The sequence below is a fragment of the Myotis daubentonii genome, chromosome 12, assembly GCF_963259705.1.
Source record: "Myotis daubentonii chromosome 12, mMyoDau2.1, whole genome shotgun sequence".
Taxonomy (NCBI): Eukaryota; Metazoa; Chordata; class Mammalia; order Chiroptera; family Vespertilionidae; genus Myotis; species Myotis daubentonii.
This window is the reverse complement of record NC_081851.1, coordinates 22,786,502-22,806,597: the sequence shown is the minus strand read 5'-3', so window position 1 is coordinate 22,806,597 and position 20,096 is coordinate 22,786,502. Positions and strand designations below refer to the sequence as shown.

At 51.0% G+C, this 20,096-nt stretch overlaps 1 protein-coding gene across 15 annotated transcripts in view; it reads left to right on the top strand.

Annotated features, from left to right (window-relative positions):
- Positions 1-20,096, top strand: part of BCL2L11 (BCL2 like 11) — a 44,633-nt gene that overhangs the window by 568 nt on the left and 23,969 nt on the right. For 7 of the 15 annotated variants that reach the window (XR_009447895.1, XR_009447894.1, XR_009447893.1 and 4 more), the window contains exons 1-2: positions 787-1,197; positions 2,001-2,395. Coding sequence is in view for 6 of the 15 variants with exons in the window: in XM_059659152.1 (XP_059515135.1) it covers positions 935-1,197; positions 2,001-2,395 (658 nt within the window). In the remaining 9 variants the exon portion in view is untranslated. Of the gene's footprint in view, positions 1-786; positions 1,198-2,000; positions 2,396-6,720; positions 8,690-9,487; positions 10,715-20,096 lie in introns of those variants that run through there. The other 8 variants (XR_009447901.1, XR_009447899.1, XR_009447900.1 and 5 more) reach the window with 7 other exon arrangements.

The following is a 20,096-nucleotide window of genomic DNA, read 5'->3' as shown; positions in this document are numbered from 1 at the left end:
TGAGCGCCCGGCCGGGAAGTCGCGGGTCGAGCGGTAGGAGCCGGTCTTTGGTGTGCGGCTCGATGCCGGGGATTTGCAGAGCTGTGCTGGGGACTAATTGATGAGATTCGGCTTTTCTTGTGCACATCAGGCCGAGGGTTCGCGGCAGCCGCTGCGTTCACGCTCTCGGACGCATTCGGGTCCCTGTCCCGTCTGCGATCGCTCTGCAGACCTGCCAGGCTCCCGAGCCAAGGACAGCGAGAGACCTAGACCTCCTCCTCCTCCACCACCGGGTCCACACGGTGGACGAGCGCGGGCAGCAAACCTGCTCCGTCCGTGGGGCCGGTCGGGTAGTCTTAGCGACTCGGGCGTGCCCAAGCGTAGCCCGACTCCTCGCGGTGCTGCTAGAGGTGCCCTGCCCTCGGGCTGGCCACTAGGATTTGGTGCTTGACCACGGCTCTCGGGGTGGAAGAGGGAGGAAGTTGGAAAGGATGAGAGCAGCGGCGGGGGAGGGGGCGGACCTGAGCGGGGGCGGGGGGAGGCGGCGGCCAGCGGCGAGGACCGGAGTCGGAGGACTGCCTGCGGCTCTTGCTTTGTCTCCTAGGACCTAGGTGGCCGGCTCCTCTGGACGGCGGGAGCCGCTGAGGCGCGCGCGCCGTTGGAACGGGCAGAGGGGTAGGCCGGGTAGCCGGTCCGCAGGGGACCAGAGTCCTGGGAGCCATCGTCCCCGCCGCGGCCCGCGCCGCGCGCGGAGGCGAATTTGTCAACAATCGCTTGGCCTCCGGCGGCCTAGCCGGTAGGCGCCGCCCCTACCGGGGCTGGCGATTGGCTGGGGCCCGGAGCGTGCGCGCGCGGGCCAATTGGGGGCGCGGGCACCGGCGCCAGCGGCGCGGGGAGGCGGCAGAGCCGGCGGCGGCGGGCGCAGTGCGCGAGGGGAGGAGCGGCCGAGGGGAGGATGTTCCCGGCGGCGGCGGCCGGGGCGGTGCGGGACAGAGGCACGGCGCGTGGAACCCTGGGCGGCCCAGCGGATCGCGGCAGTGGGCACGCGGCCAGCTGCGGGCTCTGCGCCGCCCCGCGGCCTCTGAGCGCGGGTCCCTGGCTTTGTCTGGTGCGCCGCCTTCGCGGTGACGGTCTGGGGGCTCCGGGTCGGCGAAGGGTGCGCGCACGACGCCGCGGGGCCCGGGCCCGGACGCGACGCTCGGCAGGGAAGGGTCGGACGTGAGTTTTAGCTTGCTCGTGGGGAGAGGGAGGATCTAAGGGTGAAGGGGCCGCGCGCCCCGGGTCGCCTAGCGCGCGGGGTTACTGTTAACTTGTCGGGGCGCCCGGGGCCAGCTTCGGGGACCCCCTATTTGGAGGTGCTCACCTAACAGTGCGGGTGGACTTGCGGAAAGTTTTGCCGGGTGGGTGCGTTGCGCTGCCCCCGCGGGAAGGACCTCGGGCGGGCGGGCGGGAGCGGAGCGGGCCGAGCGGCTCAGAGTTACAAACTCTATTGTGACGCACTTACTACGACGGACGGCCCTTGCCAAAGCTCCCCAGACTTGCTGCCCTCAGCACTTTCGGCAGAACAATGGGGCCGGAGCGGGGAGCGCGGCCAGCCGGCTGCAGTTGCTGCCTCTGCGCGCACTTCTGTGCCCCAAGCGCAGGGTCTAGTCCTGGGAACCAAGGAATCAGAGTCCCCGGGAGGTTCTGGCTTAGTCCAGTGGGCCCTGAGCAGAGCCCTGTGAATAGGCTTCAGACCCGCTGCCTCCCCCAAAGCTTGAATCCGTGTTCCAGCACCAGCCCCGCATAGACGTTGTCAGTGTGTTTTGTTTGGTGGCAGGAAGGTTAATGCCCTCAACACAAATAATAACGCCTTTGTTATTTTACGTGTGTTTTTATTCTTATCTGGAAGATGGTCAGAGAAATATACTTACTGTTGAAGTATTTCTTAATTTCTAAGGAGTACATGAAAATTAGCTAATTTAGTTATTTTGTTGTGATGATTTTGCTTAAGGTAATCTTAGTTTTTATTTTACTTGCAGAAAAAAAGACCAAATGGCCAAGCAACCTTCTGATGTAAGTTCTGAGTGTGACAGAGAAGGTGGACAATTACAGCCCACGGAGAGGCCTCCTCAGCTCAGGCCTGGGGCCCCCAGCTCTGTACAGATAGAGCCACAAGGTAATCCTGAAGGCGAAGGGGACCGCTGCCCCCACGGCAGCCCTCAGGGCCCGCTGGCCCCACCGGCCAGCCCTGGGCCTTTTGCTACCAGATCCCCGCTTTTCATCTTTGTGAGAAGATCCTCCCTGCTGTCTCGATCCTCCAGTGGGTATTTCTCTTTTGACACAGACAGGAGCCCAGCACCCATGAGTTGTGACAAATCAACACAAACCCCGAGTCCTCCTTGCCAGGCCTTCAACCATTATCTCAATGCAATGGGTAAGCAGTTCTGGGGAAGGGCAGTGGACTTGTGGCTGTTTGACTATCTACTGAGAGGCTGAGTGTGGCATTTACAGCCCGTTTTAGAATCACTGACTTATTCCATATCTTGATAGGAATGGAGGAGGTGTCAGGACATCACACCAGTGTTTAAAAAAATACCACCAGGTTTGGTGGCAGCAAGAGGTTGAGGTCCAAGCATCAGCTTATTGGGCAGCAAAGCTGGAGTCCTTTTGCTGCTGTCACCGTGTGACATGGCGAGTTCTCGTCACTAAGATTTACTTATAAATGACATTCCACTTGGGAAGGACTCAAGCCAGTTACAGCAGGGAGCGTAACATAGCCAGAGGTGTGAAGAGATGAAACAAACTGAGCTATGGTCAGTGCCAGCACAGAGACATGAACGTGGTGTTTTCTGTTCAGATTCTTCTTTGCGTTTATTTTGTTGGCTCAGAGAGTTTTAACGTGATCCTGATGAGATTCGATTATGGGTTTTTATTTTCAGGGATGAAAGGCAGTTTTAGGGTCTGAACCAGGAGTGGCAATCAGTGCTGAGAAACAACAGCTGGCAGTACCAGCGGCGAGGAAGCTGACCTGGTGGGATTAGGGTAAACTGGAGAGCCTTCCCCCCTCCTCCCCCCACTTGTGGCCCTGGGGGTGTGTGGTCTCGGTAGGCTTTCTTGTAAGATAATGCGAGGATGCAGATTTGATGTCAAATGTCCTGATGTTTAGACATTGGCAGCTATAAGCTTGATTAGACCCTTCACCCTTGGCCTGGGACTTTGAGTCCAGGCAGCAAGGGCGTGGTGAGTGTGTGGGTTCAAATCGCTGTCCCCCACTGATGGGAAAGGCTCGTCCCTTCATCAGGGTTCAGCTGGTTCTCCTTTCCGTCTGCTCCAGATGAGTCCTTCCTGCTTTGACCAGATACGAGCAGCGTTTATCGATTAAGAAATTGAGTATTGATTCTATTGAAACATAAGTGACACAAAGTCACCAGAGGAGATTCTTAACTGCTAGAGGACAGTGACCAGTCTGGATTTGCAAATTCTGTCGGTCTCGGTCTTCATAACCTTCAGGGAGGTGAGAACTGTGCAGGTCTGTCCCCATGTCACAGAGAGAGAAAGTCCCTGTAGGCTTAGAGGGTTGGCCACTTGTCAGAGGATGTGCACCCTGGGGGCGTGGCAGGCACAAGTCACAAAACCAGCAGCAGCTACATCTGCCTGCATGTCTCATGCTAAGGCTGAGTGATACAGTCGGCCCTCTGTAGCCACGGGCTTCATATGCAGGGAGGAGTCACCAACTGTAGATGGAAAGTATTTGGGGGGCTGAGCCGGGAGAAAAACTTAGCAGGTTCCCAGAAGCAAAACTCGAATTTGCCGTGTGTGCCGAACGTGGCTCTGAATCCGTGTGCATGAAGCGATGCACAGGCACGCCTTGCTGTCACCTGCTGGCGAATTCTGGAGCGGCCATGGGTTTTGGTGTCCACGGGAGTCCTGGGACCAACCCCCAGGGCACCACGCGACCACCGTGCCTTACTAGGACCCTCCTCAGGAGAAGGAGCCAGACATTTTATTACTGCTGCGCCTTTCGTTATTGCTGTTGGTACGGCTCCTGAACTCATTTCAACCTTAGAAGTTCTTGGTGCTTGCAAATGTGTTTCTGCCCATGAAAATAATCCTGAGAACATGAGCCCACAGCTTTCTTGCTCACTAAGTGAATTCACAGGGCTCAGTGGAGTGTGTGTTTAACAACCTATGGGTTTAAGGAGCCTCCAGAAGCTGTTACAGTGTTTCACTGCAGACCAAACCAGTCTCTGCAGGTGGTGGCTTAATGCGCAGGAATAGTTCCTTCTCCCTGTTAACCGGGTATGGGCCAGTTAGTGTACTTTTTAGTGTAAGGGTGGCATGATGGCTTTTTGGATGACATATTCTTTAGCAAGCTAGTGATAAGGTATTCGCACCGTTACTTGAGGTGACAGATGGAGGGCCTTAGAGATCACAATCTCAGTTATTAAGCAAACTTGTGGTTACACCTGGAAGTACAGTGATGGATCCTGAGGTGTAATTTCATAGTAACGACACTTCCGTAGATGGGTGTGGCGACAGAATGCATGGGATTAAATGATGAGTTATAAAGAGTTTGTCTGAAGTTAACATACCAAGGTAAGTTTTCAGGATTAGTTTTTGGGAGATTAGCTGAGGAGGGGGCTGAGCGAGGGTGCGGGGCTCTGGGGGCTGGTAGGAGAAGAGGACAGTGAGATAGGAGGGTCCGTCCCATGGAATCACATCTTTGTGGTCCAGAACGTTTTCCTGGATGTGGGTGAAATAGTTCGGTTCCTGAAGGCCACTGACATTTGCTGAGCTGGTAGACTTGGTTCTTTTCTTTAGGGCCATATTCACTGTTCCTTACTCAACCACATCCATTAAGATTGTCAATGAAGCTTTTGATAATGTATTGCAAAATACGTTTTTCACAAAGACGCCTTTGTGGTCATTTTCCACCAGCGGGGCACGAATGTGAGGTTATGGGAGGGCTCTCCTTAGCCAGGGGCACCCATGTCCGTAGATGGTTTTTGCTCAGAGACACGGGTGGAGGACAGCGTATATTAGTGTTGTTCCTGCATCTTGTTCTACTGAGAAAGTGCCTTCGGTGTGGGACGCACAGCAGCTAGCAACACCTTCACGTTTTCCTCCACATCTCCGAGTCGTTTTCTGACGCTACGTTCAAAGAATATCTGGGGGAGATCACTTTTCACTTGACCAAGTTTTAGCCTCCTTTCACCCCGGGAGGATGAAGTGCCAGATGCTCTCTCTGGGAAGAATGATGATTTTAATCAAAGCCGCTGGCGGCTGCTGGTGGCTGAGTGCCTTTCCTGTTGCGCACACTTTCACCAGATGTGTTCCACACACATCGTGCACTCAGTGCTGCCCGGAGTCACGCTTTGAAGGTGTAGTCAGTACTGTGGAAAGTCCGAGTTGAGAAAGGTGAGGATAGGGGTGAAAGCTAGTGCTTCACGCCCACGTGTCACTTGGGTAAATGACTTCACATTCACACTCCTCCCCGGCACATTGGAGCTGTGTTCTCTGTGTCCTTCAGGGTCCTGCTCGCGCCCCTCTCTCGGTGTGTGAGCTCTGAGGCGAGGAGGCACGATGTTCTGCAGGTCCTGAGGCCCTGGCAGAGGGAGATAGATGCTCAGGAGACGTTCAGAGGCCTTCAGGCTTTGCCTATAGCCGCCAAAGAGCTTCCTGAGCGCAATCACCTGTCCAAGGAAAAGACCCTCCAGATACGTAGCGGCGACGGGGAAGTTTCCAGCTCAGCACAGGCTTGGCAGGGAGCCCAGGTGGCATTGAACCTTCAGGCGGGACTAGTCCACGTCAGATGTACTGTCAGTGTCAGTTCACGTGGGAATTTCAGGCTTATACATGAACAAGAGGGTGAAATAATAGCCCCAGTCATTTTCATACTAATATATGTTGAGATATTTTGGATACAATGGATAAAATGTAAAAAAAAAAAAAAAAAAAAAAGTCGGGGTAAAAATCTCATAAAATTTATCATCTTAACCTTTTCTAAGTGTACAGTTCGATAGTGTTAAAAGTAAATTCACACTGTTGTACAACCAATTCCCAAAACTTACTCATCTTGTAAACTGAAACGATGCCCATTAAACAGTAACTCCCCACTTCCCACTCCCCTCAGTTCTTGGCAGCCTGCATTTTATCGGTGTCTGATTTTGACTCTTCTAGGTTCCTCTATTAAATGGGATCCTGCAGAATTTGTCCTTTTGTAGCTGGTTTATTTTACTCGGCATAATGCCCTCGGGGTCACCCGTTTTGCAGCTGTCAGAATTCCCTTCCTTTAAGGCTGGATGGCATGTGGAGACCACAGTTTCTTCAGCCATCCGTCCGTCGCCAGACCTTTGGGTTGGTTCCCTCTCTTGACTGTCATGAATAATGTCATTAAGAGCAAAGGTGTGCAAATGTCTCTTTGAGATCCTGCACTCACTTCTCTTGGGCATGTTCCCAGTGGGATTGCTGGGTCATAGGCTAGTTCTGGTTTGTGTTTTTGAGGAATGTGGCTGCACCGTTTTACATTCCCGCCAGCGGTGCACAGGGTTCCAGTTCCTCCACGTCCTCACCAGCATTGGTTATTTTGGGTTTTTTGACATAGCCATCCCGATGGATGTGAGGTGGTATCTCATTATGGCTTTGATTTGTGTTTCCCTAAGAATTAGTGATGTTGAGTATCTTTTCATGTGTTTGTTGGCCATTCAGTAAAAATGTACTTTTGATGTTAATCTGACGTGTTTCTTTTTACTTTTTAAGCATGGCTACTAGCAGAATGTCAAATGCGACCATGGCTAGCTTTGTGTGCCAGCTGGACGGGCGGGCCCTGCAGACCGAGGAGCCGGCCTCTGCCGTGGTGCTTTAGCAGCCGGACCTGACTCTTCCCACTCACATCACAGCATTTCCATGAAACTTCCTCCTCTGGTGGCTTTTGTTGACTTAGGAGAGTGAAAGTAATTAACCTCATTTTATAAACATCTTAAGTATTCATAAGCATAGGAGTGTGCATTTCATTTTACCTCTTTAAACCCATGGTACATGCAGGCTTTGAAAAGGTGGGAGGTGGGATGGTTTGGTTCCTTGGGCCCCTCAGGGCCACCCTGGAGCCTGGGATAGTCTGCTTTGTGAAAGCTCAGATCCTGCCTTCACTAGTGTAGACCCTTTGTAGGTCCCGAAGGGGATAGAAAGTGACGAAAGTTTTCTTTACTGGTTCCAAATAAAATTTAGTGATTGATAACTGTCTAGACAGTTTATATCTTTTTTAAAAACACCCTTTATTTTGAGATAATTATAGATTCACATGCACTTGTAAAGTACAATGCAGCGCGCCTGTGTAACTTCTACCCAATTTCCCATCATGACAGTGCCTTGCATAGCATGTAGTATCCACAGCCCGCAAATGGCATTGGGAGAATCCGGCTACCTTGTTCCGATTTTACCAGTTCCACGTGGCAGTGGGTGTGTATTAACTTCAGTGTGATTTGTCACACGCATGGGTCTGCGTCACCACCGCCACGATCAAGATCCCGAGTCGCTTCATCCCAAGCCTGCTCTTGGGCTTTTATAGCCACAGCTTCCTCCCTCCCGGTCCCTGACCGCTGACAAACACTGATCTGTTTTACTTACCTACCGTGTCATTTCACGTATGCTGTAGAAATAGCATCACACTCTACGTGAGCTTGTGGGTTTGGCTGTTGTTACTCGGCGACATTCCTGTGATCCACCCGAGAGCTGTGTGGCAGTGGTGGCTTGGTGGTCATAGCTGAGGGGTACCCCACAGTGTGGGTGCACCAGTGTCCCTGTGGGTCTGTCAAAGACCTGTAGCTTGTCTTTCACCCTCTTCAACGAGCGAAGGTTTTACTTGCGATGCAGTCCAGTTCATCGGTTTTTCTTTTCACGGGTCATGTTTCTGGTGTGCAGTCTTCATCAAGCCCCAGGTCCCAGAGATTTTCGCCTCGTCTCTTTTTTTCTAAAGGTTTTGTAGTTTTGCGAATGACATTTAGATCTGTGACTCACATTGAATTATTGTGTGTGTAAGGTGTGAGGTTTAGATCAGTGTTCTTTCCAGCACCGTCTTGACAAGGTTATCCACTGTCTGTCTTACTGCGTTTGTACCTTTGTCACAATCAGTGGGCACGTTTGTGTGGGTCTGTTTCAGGATTCTGTTCTGTGGTCCTCTGCCAACACCCCGCCACCATTATTGCTGTGGTTATATGCTAGGCCATGGGAGTAGAGTGACGCCTCACTTTTTATTCAGTATTTTCCAAAATTGGTTAGCCTGTGCCCTATGCCTTCTCATGTAAATTCTTGAATAAGCTTATTTGTGCCTTTAAAACCACTGCTGGGCTTTTGATAGGAATTATGTTAAAACCACAGATCAGTTTAGGGGCAAATGTCCATCTTTAGTATGTTACATCTTCCAATCCATACACAGACAGGTTTCTCTAAGTGTTTAGGTCTGTAGGTTTTGTAATTTTCAGCATGCAAGTCTTACACATGTTTTGTTAGATTTCATTTACTTTGGAGCAATCATTCGTGGTAACTGTATTTTTAATTTTTGTTTCCACATGTTCACTTTCCATATATAGGAATGTAATTCATTTTTGTGTGTTGATCTTGTGTCCTGCAGCCTTGCTGAACTCATTAATTCTAAAGGTTTTTTTTGTAAACTTGGGCATCCTATCTTGACAGTCATGTAATCTGCAAATAAAGACAATTTTATTTCTTCCTTTCTGATCGGTGTGCATTTTATTTTTTCCTGCCCATTTGCACTGCCGGGACTCGTAGTGCTGTGTTGAGTAAGCGTGGTGAGAGCAGACATCCTTGCCTTTTTCTCAGTCACAGAAGGAAAACTTCTAGTCTTTAACCAGTAAGTACCCGGTTAACTATAGGAATCTTGTAGATGCTTTTTAAAAAGATGAAGTTTCTCTTTATTTCTTGATTACTGAGGTTTTTTTCATGGATGGAAAGGGTGCTAGATTTTGTAAAATGTTTATTCTGCATGAGTTGATAACGTCATATGAGTTTACTTAATGTGAGTCTTTGTTCAGGTGCATTATTACATTGATTGCTTCTCAGCATTAATTACCTTGCAAACCTGGGACAAACTCTACTTGGTCGAGGTAATTTTTTTCATACATTGTGTGTGTGTGTGTGTGTGTGTGTGTGTGTGTGTTACTGCAGTTGAGTTGTCTCCGACTCCTGGTGACTCCACGAATGAGCGATGTCCTCGGTGTCCTCGACTTGGCAGCCCCGCCCAGCAGCTGTAGACTCACGCCTGTGGCCTTGTTAATGGAGTCTATCCTCCTGCTGCCTTCTGTTTTTCCCAGCATTACTGTCTTTTCCAAAAAGCCTGCCTTCTCTCGATGTGCCTGAAGTAGGACAGCTTCAGCTCTGTCATACGTGCCTCCAATGACGTTTCAGGCTTAATTTGCTCTCGGACCCACTTGTCTGTCTGGTGGCCTGAGTTATTCGTAAAGCAATCCTCCAACACCATGTTTCAAATGAATCAATTGTTTTCTATCAGCCTTCTTCCCTGGCCACCTTTTGCGTCTGTACCTATTGATTGGGGATACGAGGGTGTGGATGGTCTTAGCCTGGACTCTAATGACGCATCTTTGCCCTTGAAGATCTTTCTTAATTCTCCCATCGCTGCCCTTCCTGGTCTCGGCATTCTCTTGATTTCCTGGCTGCAATTTCTATTTAAATGGATGACTGACATAAGGTGAGCAAAGGCTATAGCAATTTCCGTATTCGTTGTCTGGGCTGAAGGTGTGCGTTGCTTCTGTAGTCTTGGTTGTCATCTTCTTGGTGCTCAGATGCAGTCCTGCTTTGACTCTCACTTTCAATAGAAGTTGTTTTAAGTTATTATTTTTCCACCAATTTTCACTCTTCCTCTGCCTCCAGCCCCTTTCTTCCTTGCCGACTTTCTGTCTAGTAGTTCAGCCCGTTGTGAGTGCAGTGTTGGAATCACCAACTATAAGGGTGAATTTGTCTTTTTCCTTTAAAGTCCATCAGATTTTGCTTCATGTGTTTTGAGACACTGTCTGGTGCTGAGAATTGTCCTGTCTTCCTGTTTAATTGATCCTTTTATCGTTGCTGTAAAAGCCTCTTTACCTGATACTGATGTAGTCACTCCTGCTTTTTGTAAAAAACAAAAAAAACAACACAACTGTGTTAATGTTTACATGGTGTAGCTTTCTCCATCTTTTCCCTTGCAACCTACATGTGTTGTATTTGAAGTAAGGTTCTGTGGGCAGCATATTTTTACATAACTTTGTTTTATTTACTCTGCCAGTTTTGTCTTTTAAATACTGCATTTAGACCATTTACGTTTAAGGTAATTGTTGATATGTTAGGGCTTAACTCTGCCATTGTGTTATCTCTCTGTTGCTTTTGTTTCTGTGTTTCTCCGTTTCCTCTGTCTCTTTTTTTAAACCTGAATGTCTGAACATTTTTTAAGAGTCCATCTTGATTTGTTTATAGTGTTTTTAAATATATGGATCTCTCTAGTTTTTTAGTGGTTTTTCTAGATATTACAATAAACAGATGTAACTTACGTAATCCACTGGTGTCAGTGGTATCAACATTTTTTAACTTCAGCTGCAGTGTAGACACCTTACTTTCCTCTGGGTCCCCTCACCTGCCCCGCTTTTCAGATACAATTGTCTTAACTATTTCCACCATGTATATTAGGAAGCTCACAAGAAGTAGACTAGTTTGTTGTTACTATTCCCATTTTTCCCCCATTCCATTTTTTTTTCTGGAATTCTAAACCTGTTACCATTTCTGTTTAGAGGACTTCCTTTGCTCATTTTCTTTTTTTTTAAATCCTCACCCGAGGATATGTTTCCATTGACTTTTAGAGAGAGTGGAAGGGAGGTGGAGAGATAGAGAAAGAGACACATCGATAGGTTGCTTTCCGCACGCGCCCCAACGGGGGCCAGGGATTGAGCCCACAACCAAGGTACGTGCCCTTGACTGGAATTGAACCTGCCACCCTTTACTCTGAGGGCCGATGCTCTCACCATACCTAGGGCCCTTTGGTCATTTTTTAGTGATAGGTCTACTGGCAAAAACCCTCTTAGTTCATCTGAGAATGTCTTCATATCCTTTTTGTTTTAGAGGATATTTTCACTCTTTTAGTTTCCAGAAATTCAATTATGATGTCTTACCCTTGATATCCTTGGGTTTATCCTTTGTGGGGTTCACTCAGCTTCTTGAATCTGCAGTTTTATGTTTTGTGCCAAGTCTGGGAAGTTTTTAGCCATTATGTCTTCGAACACTGTTTTCAGTTTCTCGCTCGCTCTTTGGGGATTTTGTTGTCGTTGGTTATACCAGGTCCCTAGACTGTGTTTTTTCATTATGTTTTCTCTCTGTTCTGATAGTAAATTCTGTCAGTTTGCTCTCATGTCCACCGATGTCTGTCCTTTGTCACTTTTACTCTGTTACTGAGCCCGTCCAGTGAGGTTTTTTTAATTGTATTTTTCAGTTCTAAATGTTTGGCCTGCTTCTGTCAGGTGAGGCGGGAGTTCAGATTCCCCGCCTCGGCCTCGCCGGTCCTTCGTTGCACTGCTCCGTTGTGTCTGCCTGGGGCGTACACTCAGCTCCCCAGCCCCTGTTAAATCCTGCTGGGGGAAACCGGGGCGGGGCGGGGGGGGGGCGACTTGCTGCCTTGTTTCTGTGGGAGTTCAGCTCCCCTATGCTTTCTGTTTACACCAGGGTGGGGGCAGCTGCATGCCAGTCAGCCTCCCACCACCCTGCTCCCCACCCATGCGGGGTGGGAGTGCTCCATCTCCTTCATGCTGGTGGGGGTGGAGGCTCAGGGCCCCCCCACCCCCCACCCCCCATCCCCTAATGCCACCCTGGAAGGGGAATCAGGCGGCACTGCTTCCATGGTCGGGGAGGGGAGCAGAGTGTGGAGATGAGCAGCCGCTGCAGCACTTGAGTGGCAAGGCCTGGAATCATCTCTCCTGCTTCTGCCCCTCGGGCTGGGGAACCAGCAGTGTGCCCAGCCTGCCGATACCCCCCCCCCCCCATGGTGGCCCCAGCACCAGCACTGCACTGGGCAGGGCACGACTGAAAAATCCACTCCAACCCCGCCAACCTGAAACCACAGGTGCGGGCTTGGGCTGGCGTCAGGCAGGTGTGGCCAGGCCCCTTCCCCGTCCTTCGGCTGGAAGAACAGGCTGTTCCTGGGGCTTTGTCTCTCGGTGCCCTTTGGGGCCCCGGTGAGGCCTCTGCGGTGCTGCAGGGCCTGGGTGTGGGGGCAGTGAAACAGGACTGCAGCCCTGGGTGCCCAGGCAGCCCTCCGTGCTCTTTCCCCGTCGGTGTTTGCTTGTTGTGTTGTGTCCAGGGCTTTTAGTACTAAAGCGAGGTCCTGGGGGCCCGAATGGAACTAGAAATCTCTCTCTTCTTGTAACCGAGTGGCAGTGATGGGCTGTGGCTGCAAAGTACTCAGAATTTTAAAAATCACCTCTTTCACCCTCTTTTTACTTTGTAGAATTATAGACTCAGCATTGGAAAGAGATGTAGCCGTAACCCTAGCCACTCTTTGCAAATAATAACTGCAGTGTCTGTCCTGGTGACCCCCATGCGTGGCCCTGGAGCTGTGCCCATGGGCTGTGCACCGTGCTGCTCGCAAACATAGGTCCTCAAAACGTCGCGGTAGCTCACGTCCGATGCCACGTGCTACAGGGCATCTTCTTGTTAAAGAGAATAGTAAGCCCCATGGCGCTCCATGTTTGGACTGTATGGCGGGAAAAAGAGATTACTCATCCCTGGGTGTGTTTTATATGTTGGGGGGTGTGGGTTAGATTTGGAGATAGGCGTGCACTGTGATTGCCTGCTCCTGACTGCCTTGCAAACCACGGAAGTGGAGCTCTTGCCAGGGCCAGTCTCCTCTCGGCCCTGGTGTCTGCTCACCCGGCCTGTGCAGGGAGGGGACTCCCTGTGGATCACCCCCCTCCCTGTCCCTGAGTCACCCCCACACCAGTCTCCATTCCTTCTTTGCTAAGGTCAGCCTCGGTTTCTAACAGTCGTTACGTGACAATTCCCAGCCTCTCTCACCTCTGGTCACTGTCCTCAGTTGTTTGCTTGCTCCGTGGCTGGGATCTGTGCTGGGCATGTGGCCCAAGACTGCTTTCCTTCTCTTCAGAGATCTTGTTGACACAGACCTAACCTCTGTCTTAAAGACCGGCACTTGGTCCGGTGCTGTGCTGGGTGCAGGCTGTAGGCACAGAGCTATCCACTGGCTCTCAGGCCCTGCTCTGCAGACACTGCAGTGCACCTGACCTTCCTTGGCCGAAACTGCAGAAAAGAGCTCATCGCGGCATCGCTTATCCCAGCCAAACAGCTGCGGACAGCCTTACTGGTCTGGGAACATCCCTAAGTTGCTCTTCCTCTGAGGAATGGTAGTGCCATGTTAATGGTGTTTATGAGCACAGTGACATGCGGAACTGCTCCTGGCATAATGTTAAGTTGAAAAGCTTACACATTTGTTGATGATATTCTTGGTCTTAGTCCTCTGGTGCTGTAACAGAAATACCACACTGGGGGCTTACACAGCATTTATCTCAGGGTTCTGGAAGCTTGGATCTGAGGGATCTGAGATTGGGTGCCCGTGTGGCTGGGTTCTGGTGGCGGCCACCTTCTCCCTGTGTTCTCACAGTTTCAAGCATAACAAAAAGCTTAGGAGGAAACGATATCAAAGTGTTAATAGTGAATGGTTTTGCATCCAAATTACAGGTGTTTTTTTTCTTTGTGTACCTTTTTGTATTTGCAAAGTCATCATTAGTATTTATAATGGAACAAATATAACAAACGTATTTTTTAAATGCTGCTCTCCATTAATCTTTACTCTGGGCATGCCCAGCAGTGTCAGCGTGGCACCTATGCTTATTTGTGTGGTTCACTGCCACGGCCTTTATGTTGGCAAAGATTTCATCCAGGTGAGGTCGAGCTCTTGGAATTGCTGTGGCTGGATGTTAGTCCCCTAATCTACTCTTTGGGGCCTGCTTTTTATCGTAGCAAAATGAGTATTTTGTTGTGAAACACCTCCATTTGATGGGGTCCCAGGTGGATTCTGCCCCCGGGACCTCGGCTGCCTTCCCTGCAGGGTCGGGATGGGATCCTGGCCGTCCCTCCGGCCGCCGAGCCACGTGGGCAGACCTGCGAGTCTCTGAGCTTCCGTGTCCTCGTCTATCAAGTGAGGATGGAAGTGTTCACCTCCGAGGTCACCGGGAGCTTTCGCGTACACTGATGGAAAGAAGGCACCTGGGAGACCTCGGCCACACATTTCTCCTTGCGCCTCGTGACCTGTCCCACCCAGGAGGGTCAGTACCTTGGCAGTGATGACATGCTCTCCTTACCACAGCAAGGAGTACAGAAGCTCGCAGGGAAGGCAGTTCGTCTGGAAATGCTACCATAATTCTAACCCCCATGTCCCCAGACAAGCAAGCAAGAAGGAAAGGAAGTCTTTTCTAGAAACTGGCCTGGTGAGGGTAGAAGGGGGTCCCAGCGACCCTTAACCTGCCAGTGAATCAAATGTCACCCTGAGCAGAACCCTGCTTCAGTGGGAAATTTGGGGCCCTGGAGCAACACTTGGAAATGCGAGCCCTGGAACACGTGGAACACCTCCGAGGTCACCGGGAGCTTTCGCGTACACTGATGGAACGCCGCCCACGTGACGTGGCAGAAACTCCACTCTAAAGTCGAAATGAGTATTTGGAGAAGGTCTGGAGACAAGACACAGGCTCAACTATTTCCTGCAATCAAAAGGGTGCAGCTGTCTTCACCATTGAGGCAGATGGTTGCTTGTTGATTGCACGTTAGAAACACTCTTTGCTTGAATACAATCAGGAGTTTAAAACAGCTTTTCTCTGAGAGCGTCCACTCCTGTGGCCATCATTCATTTCAGTTGTGGCGTTTGCTTCTGAGTGAGTTCATCGGAACCCTTCGGGACTTGTCCTCACAGGCTGCGGGGTGCCGGACTGATAGCAGCTGTCAGTGCTGATGACACATCCCTGGTGGACAAGTTCAGCCCCATTTGGACTAACGTTGAAAAGGTTACAAGGGTTTTAAGTGTTTGCTTAGCATGGGTTGGTGTCCCCCGAGTCCTGTGGGAGCCCAGGTTCATTCTGTTTCCTCTGTTCTCTACCTTGGACCGGATGCATGGTTTGACCGTGGTGGGAGGGCCAGCCCTGAGCAGGGGCTGGTGGTGAGGGTCAGCGGACCAGGGTGAGGGTCAGCACATCTCCCTCTCACCTCTGCACTCACAGCAGGCACAGACAGGCCAGTCGACTCCGTGGGTTGTAGCTGCAGACCTGAGCGTGGGGACTTGGTGTCATTGTCTGAGCGAGAAAACGGAATCTGGTTTGTGTTGTGGGCCTCGCCCTGGCCTCGGGCGCCCTGCGTCGTCCAGGACGCTCCATCTCGGGCTTTGCTGCCCTTCCCCAGGAAGCGAGAATTCTAAAAAGTGGAACGAGCCATCTCAATCCGAGAGGGTGTGTGTGAAAACAGATCGTTTCTACACCCTTGTCAGCTGAGTTCCCTGGACCTTTCCCCCCAAAAAAACATGTCACATTTCTGGACCAGAACATGCTTCCCATTCCAATTCCTAAAACAATTTATAGACTTAATGAGTAACCTGAGATACTTGAAGACGCTTGCTTACGCGGGTGGGACCTATTTTTCTCCCAGGAACGTGCGTGTGCAGAGGTGTTTAGTGCAGCCAAGCTCGACAGCCTCAATGTTTTTGAGTTATTTCTCTATGGAATGAGAGTGTGGCAGAAAAAAAACCAAAGGTTTCTTGTTTGCTTTTCAGTCCCTTGAGAAATCTCTTCACACAAAGTATGAATTCTGGACATACAGTATGTTAGGATATGCATCATGTTAAAATACGTTTTAACAAACCTCACTTTTACTTCCACCTGAGCTAGTCAAACAACTGGCCAACCTCAGAATGGTGTGTGGTATAGCAGGAGCACAAAGGTGTGTAGATGTCAGGAGCGTTCAGGCAATATTTGATGCGGTGTCCGCGTGCCCACAGTTGCCTTTCTGGTCGCTGGATTTTACCATGTGTTCAGCTGGAGCTTAGAGGTGTGTTCTCTGTAAGGAAAGCCTGGCACACAGTCCACGAGCTGTTTTCTCTCCAGTCCTTTTCCTGATGGCATAGTGTGATTGTGGCAGTGGAAAGTTCCAGCAGGCGACCCGGCCAAGTCTTGGTCCCTCCAGTGACCCGTTACAGCCCCGGGTGCCAGTCCCTCCACCCGGCTGGAGACCAGTGTCCTGCCCTGATAGAGGAGCGGGTGGGCACCGGAGGGGGTTGGGTGTGGGTTACTGGAGGGGGCTGGGGGCTTGCACTGAATTAGAACAGCCCTGTATCATCTGTATCGCACAGTGGCTTCGCGGTCCACGTCATCCAGCATGCGTGGGGCCTGCAGCCCTGTCTTCCCTGGAGGGGCCTCGGGGAGGAGGAGGAATGTGTGGACCTGAACAGGTCGAAGACCCTCGAAGCCAGCCCTCTCGTCTGGAGAGGCTCCCGCACATCTCAGGCTCCTGCTGGGCTACTGGGGCCGTCGCCGCACCTTTCCTGTGGGGCACCCAGCACAGCCGCCGACAAGGCTTCTGTTCTGTGGTTTGCAGACGGGGCCTAGGACCCTCGCTGGGGACTGCCCTTGCGCAGAGGTTAGCGGCGGCCTGAGTGGTTAGGACAGGCTGGTCGGTGGGTGGAGCGACGGCTCACGCCGCCTTTGTGACCAAGCCTTCAAGCCTCCACTGCACCCTCCGTCGCTTTGCCGGCTGCAGCCTTCGTCTCCCTCCCTCGGACGCAGTGCGTGGCCTTCTTTTCAGGGCCGTCTCTACAAAAGGCTGTGGGCGTGTGTTCGCCCGTGTCTCTCAGAGGCGGCCTCCACGCGGTCAGCATAAATGCGTTCGGTCAGGACGCACGAGTTTTGCCAGTTTTCTAGGGAGGAGTCAGCCAGCCCAACTGTGACAGACATATGCTTTGAGGACAAATATTTAAACCATTAAATGTTCAAACATGACAGTTACATCCCTGCGATTATGTCAAACAGGGTCTGGAGTTGAGGTGTGAAATTTGTTTTTCTTTCGTGCCGTCGGCTTTTATGAATTCGTCTTAAGTGGGAAGACCTCCTTGGGCCTCCTCCTGCTGGTGAGTTATCCCTAACTCTGTGTCCGTTCCAACAGGCCGGGGCCTCGCTGTGCGTGACCGTTAACTGCCTGAGCAAACCCGGTGGACGTCTACAGGTTTTCATGTAGAAGCTGTTTAAGATGTAGTTCTTTAGATTTCTGTTTCTTTCCCAGGCCTGGGCCTTCGCTTGCATCGAAATGAAGCACCGTAGTGTTTAAGATCCTTAATGCGAACGGAGAAGAGGTTTTTGTCACCTGTTTCCTGCTGCCGGTGCTAAAGTTCATAGAGGAAGCCACACTGGCTCTGTAGACAGGAATTTTTATGTTTGTAGCTTCAATTTACATTTCCTCCCACAGATCTGATTTTTGGCCAGGAATAACGTCTAGTTACCAACAGCTAGCAACTTCAGATTTGTTAGCACTTTATTTCTCAGCAAATTAATGAATGGAGTTGCATATTTTACTTTTTAAAGCTCTCTAACTCGTATTTGTCTTTATAGTGTTGAATGGAGTAAGTGGTGAAATAAGTTATCCAGAGAGGACATTTTCTGTACTGTCCGGAGACGGGGTTTGGCTTTTTTGTCTGTCTTACAGCTCAGGGTTGGCGTTTATTTGATAGTACTGAGTGTGGGGGTTCGTTTTATTGGTTTTTCAAAATAAGATGGCACAGTCAGGTCCCCTGTAGGGCTCTGTCGGGCATCTAAGACGACAGACCTCGAGCTGCAGCTGGCCTGTCAGTGGGGCTGAGACAGTGGTGGGAAAGCAAGGAGGAGTTGTGTCCTGTGTCCAGCCTGGCCGGACCCAGTGCAGACCCCGAAACACCACTCAGAGCGGCGGGTTCTGGAGCAGGCCGAGGGGACCAGGGTGGTGATGGGGGTCTTCCCACGGCTCCTGGTAAAAGGCACAGGGAGCAGCATGGAGTGGCAGCTTCACGGATTAACAGGCAGGGTTAAGGACTAAGGCAGCGGTTCTCAACCTGTGGGTCGCGCCTCCTTTGGCGGTCGAACGACCCTTTCACAGGGGTCGCCTAAGACCATCCTGCATATCAGATATTTACATTACGATTCATCACAGTAGCAACATTACAGTGATGAAGTAGCAACGAAAATAATTTTATGGTTGGGTCACAACATGAGGAACTGTATTTAAAGGGCCAGAAGGTTGAGAACCACTGGACTAAGGGGTCACAGACTCTGTAGCCCCAGGGAACAGAGTCCAGGTGGAGGTCGGGGTTAGAAGGGAACATTTTTACTCCCTGCAAGTAAGGGCTGTGCCGCACCTGATGCCTTCAGCAAGGACTGTGGGGCCTTAGGGAAAAGTGCCCTACTCACAAAGTGGGCGTCCAGGCCGGGCTGCCACGCCTCAGGGTGCAGAGGCTTCCGCACAGGCCTCCACCTGGCGTGACACGGCTTCTGCTCGGACCGGAGTTAGCCGCTATGTCTTTGGACATAAAACCTCAGGGTCTAGGATTGCTCCTGGCGTGTCTCTGGCTTCCAGCAGACGTAAACGTGTGGGAATCCTGCCGGCGGAGTGGAGGACTAGGTCGTCCGATGCTGAATAGCAAAGGGGTGGCGCCTGGTAGGGTGGCCCAGCTGGTTGGAGCATCATCCCTTACTGGTGGTTGGGGATTTGATCCCCGTCAGGGTGCATATGGGAGGCAACTGACGGATCTCTCGCTCTCTCTCTGAAAACCAATAGAAACGTCCTCAGGTGAGGGTTAGCAAAAACAAATAGTAAACGAGTAGAAAGGCCGAGCATGTTGCCCAAAATGCCTTTAGAGCTTAAGTTCACTGTGAGAGAGCTGGTGGTGGAAGGGGGAAGACACCCTGGGCACTAGTTCCCAGCTGCACAGCCTTGGTTTACTGGCAATTTCCAAGCGATCAGAGCAGGGTGCTTGACTCTCCAACTCAGCCACATAGAAGCAGTGGCTGTGCACGTCGCAGGGGTAAGGAGAGAAACCCTGGCTTCGACTTGTAATGTCCTCGTCGTGGTATCCGTCCTCGCAGCTGTTCGCGATGCACTGTCTCGAGGTCATGCCGCTGCCCACGCTGACACTGGGCACCAGGGAAATAGGATTAGGAACTTCGTGGCACTGATGCCAAGCACTGTCACATTATTTCATTTCCAAACCCTTCTGCTCTCATTCACGCGCGAAGTAGTCTCAGCAGGAGGGGTGTGTGTGTAAAATTGGATGCTGGCTCCTTGTGGTCTGAGAACCGGCAGAGTTGGGGGCGATCCTTCAGCGTTTACTGCAGTAAAACTTCCCTCCCGGATGACAGTGGCCCTCCTTCCCCTGGGGCTCCCCCGGATCCTGGAGCAGGCAACACAGCTGATCACGCAGGTGGGTTTCCCAAGGAAACCTTGGTAGGCTGGTCGCTTGTAAGCCGTGGGTAACTGAACTGGTCGATATTTCTGAAGATACTCAGGTATGTAGACTATTGGGTTAAACATACATCCCAGGATTTTTATTCTGCACAGGAACGTGGCCACCTGCAGAGGCAGTGCTTCCACTCAGCATTTCGGAGTGACTCTCTTGGAATCAGTGTAGTGCTGGTTTGAGAGCCTACAAAGAAATGGTCCATTTACTTACGGCTTTCGGCTAAATCAGACTCTGCTCAGGGAATAAAAGGGCGACGGCCCCACGATGTCCCTGCCAAGTGCACAGATGTGCCCGAGTATGTTCTGTGCTGTGTTTAAAAGCAGAAATCATTCCTTCAAAGCCATACATTCCCCGTCTCTTCCGGGACAGGCGTCCTTTCTCAGATCTGAGCTGAGAATTGCTTCTCGGCCTCATCTGTGTGTATTACTTTAAAACCTCATCTCGATTCTGCCCAGTATGTGTAGGTGACTGAAGACCGTGTAAAGTGAGTATTTCCGTGAGTCTTAATATAGTTTCTGGTTCCGCACTTGACACTCAGCAGTGACATGATGGGAACTCGAGCGGCCGCCCCCCCTCGGAAGTGAGAGCTGTGCCGGTCCTGTCC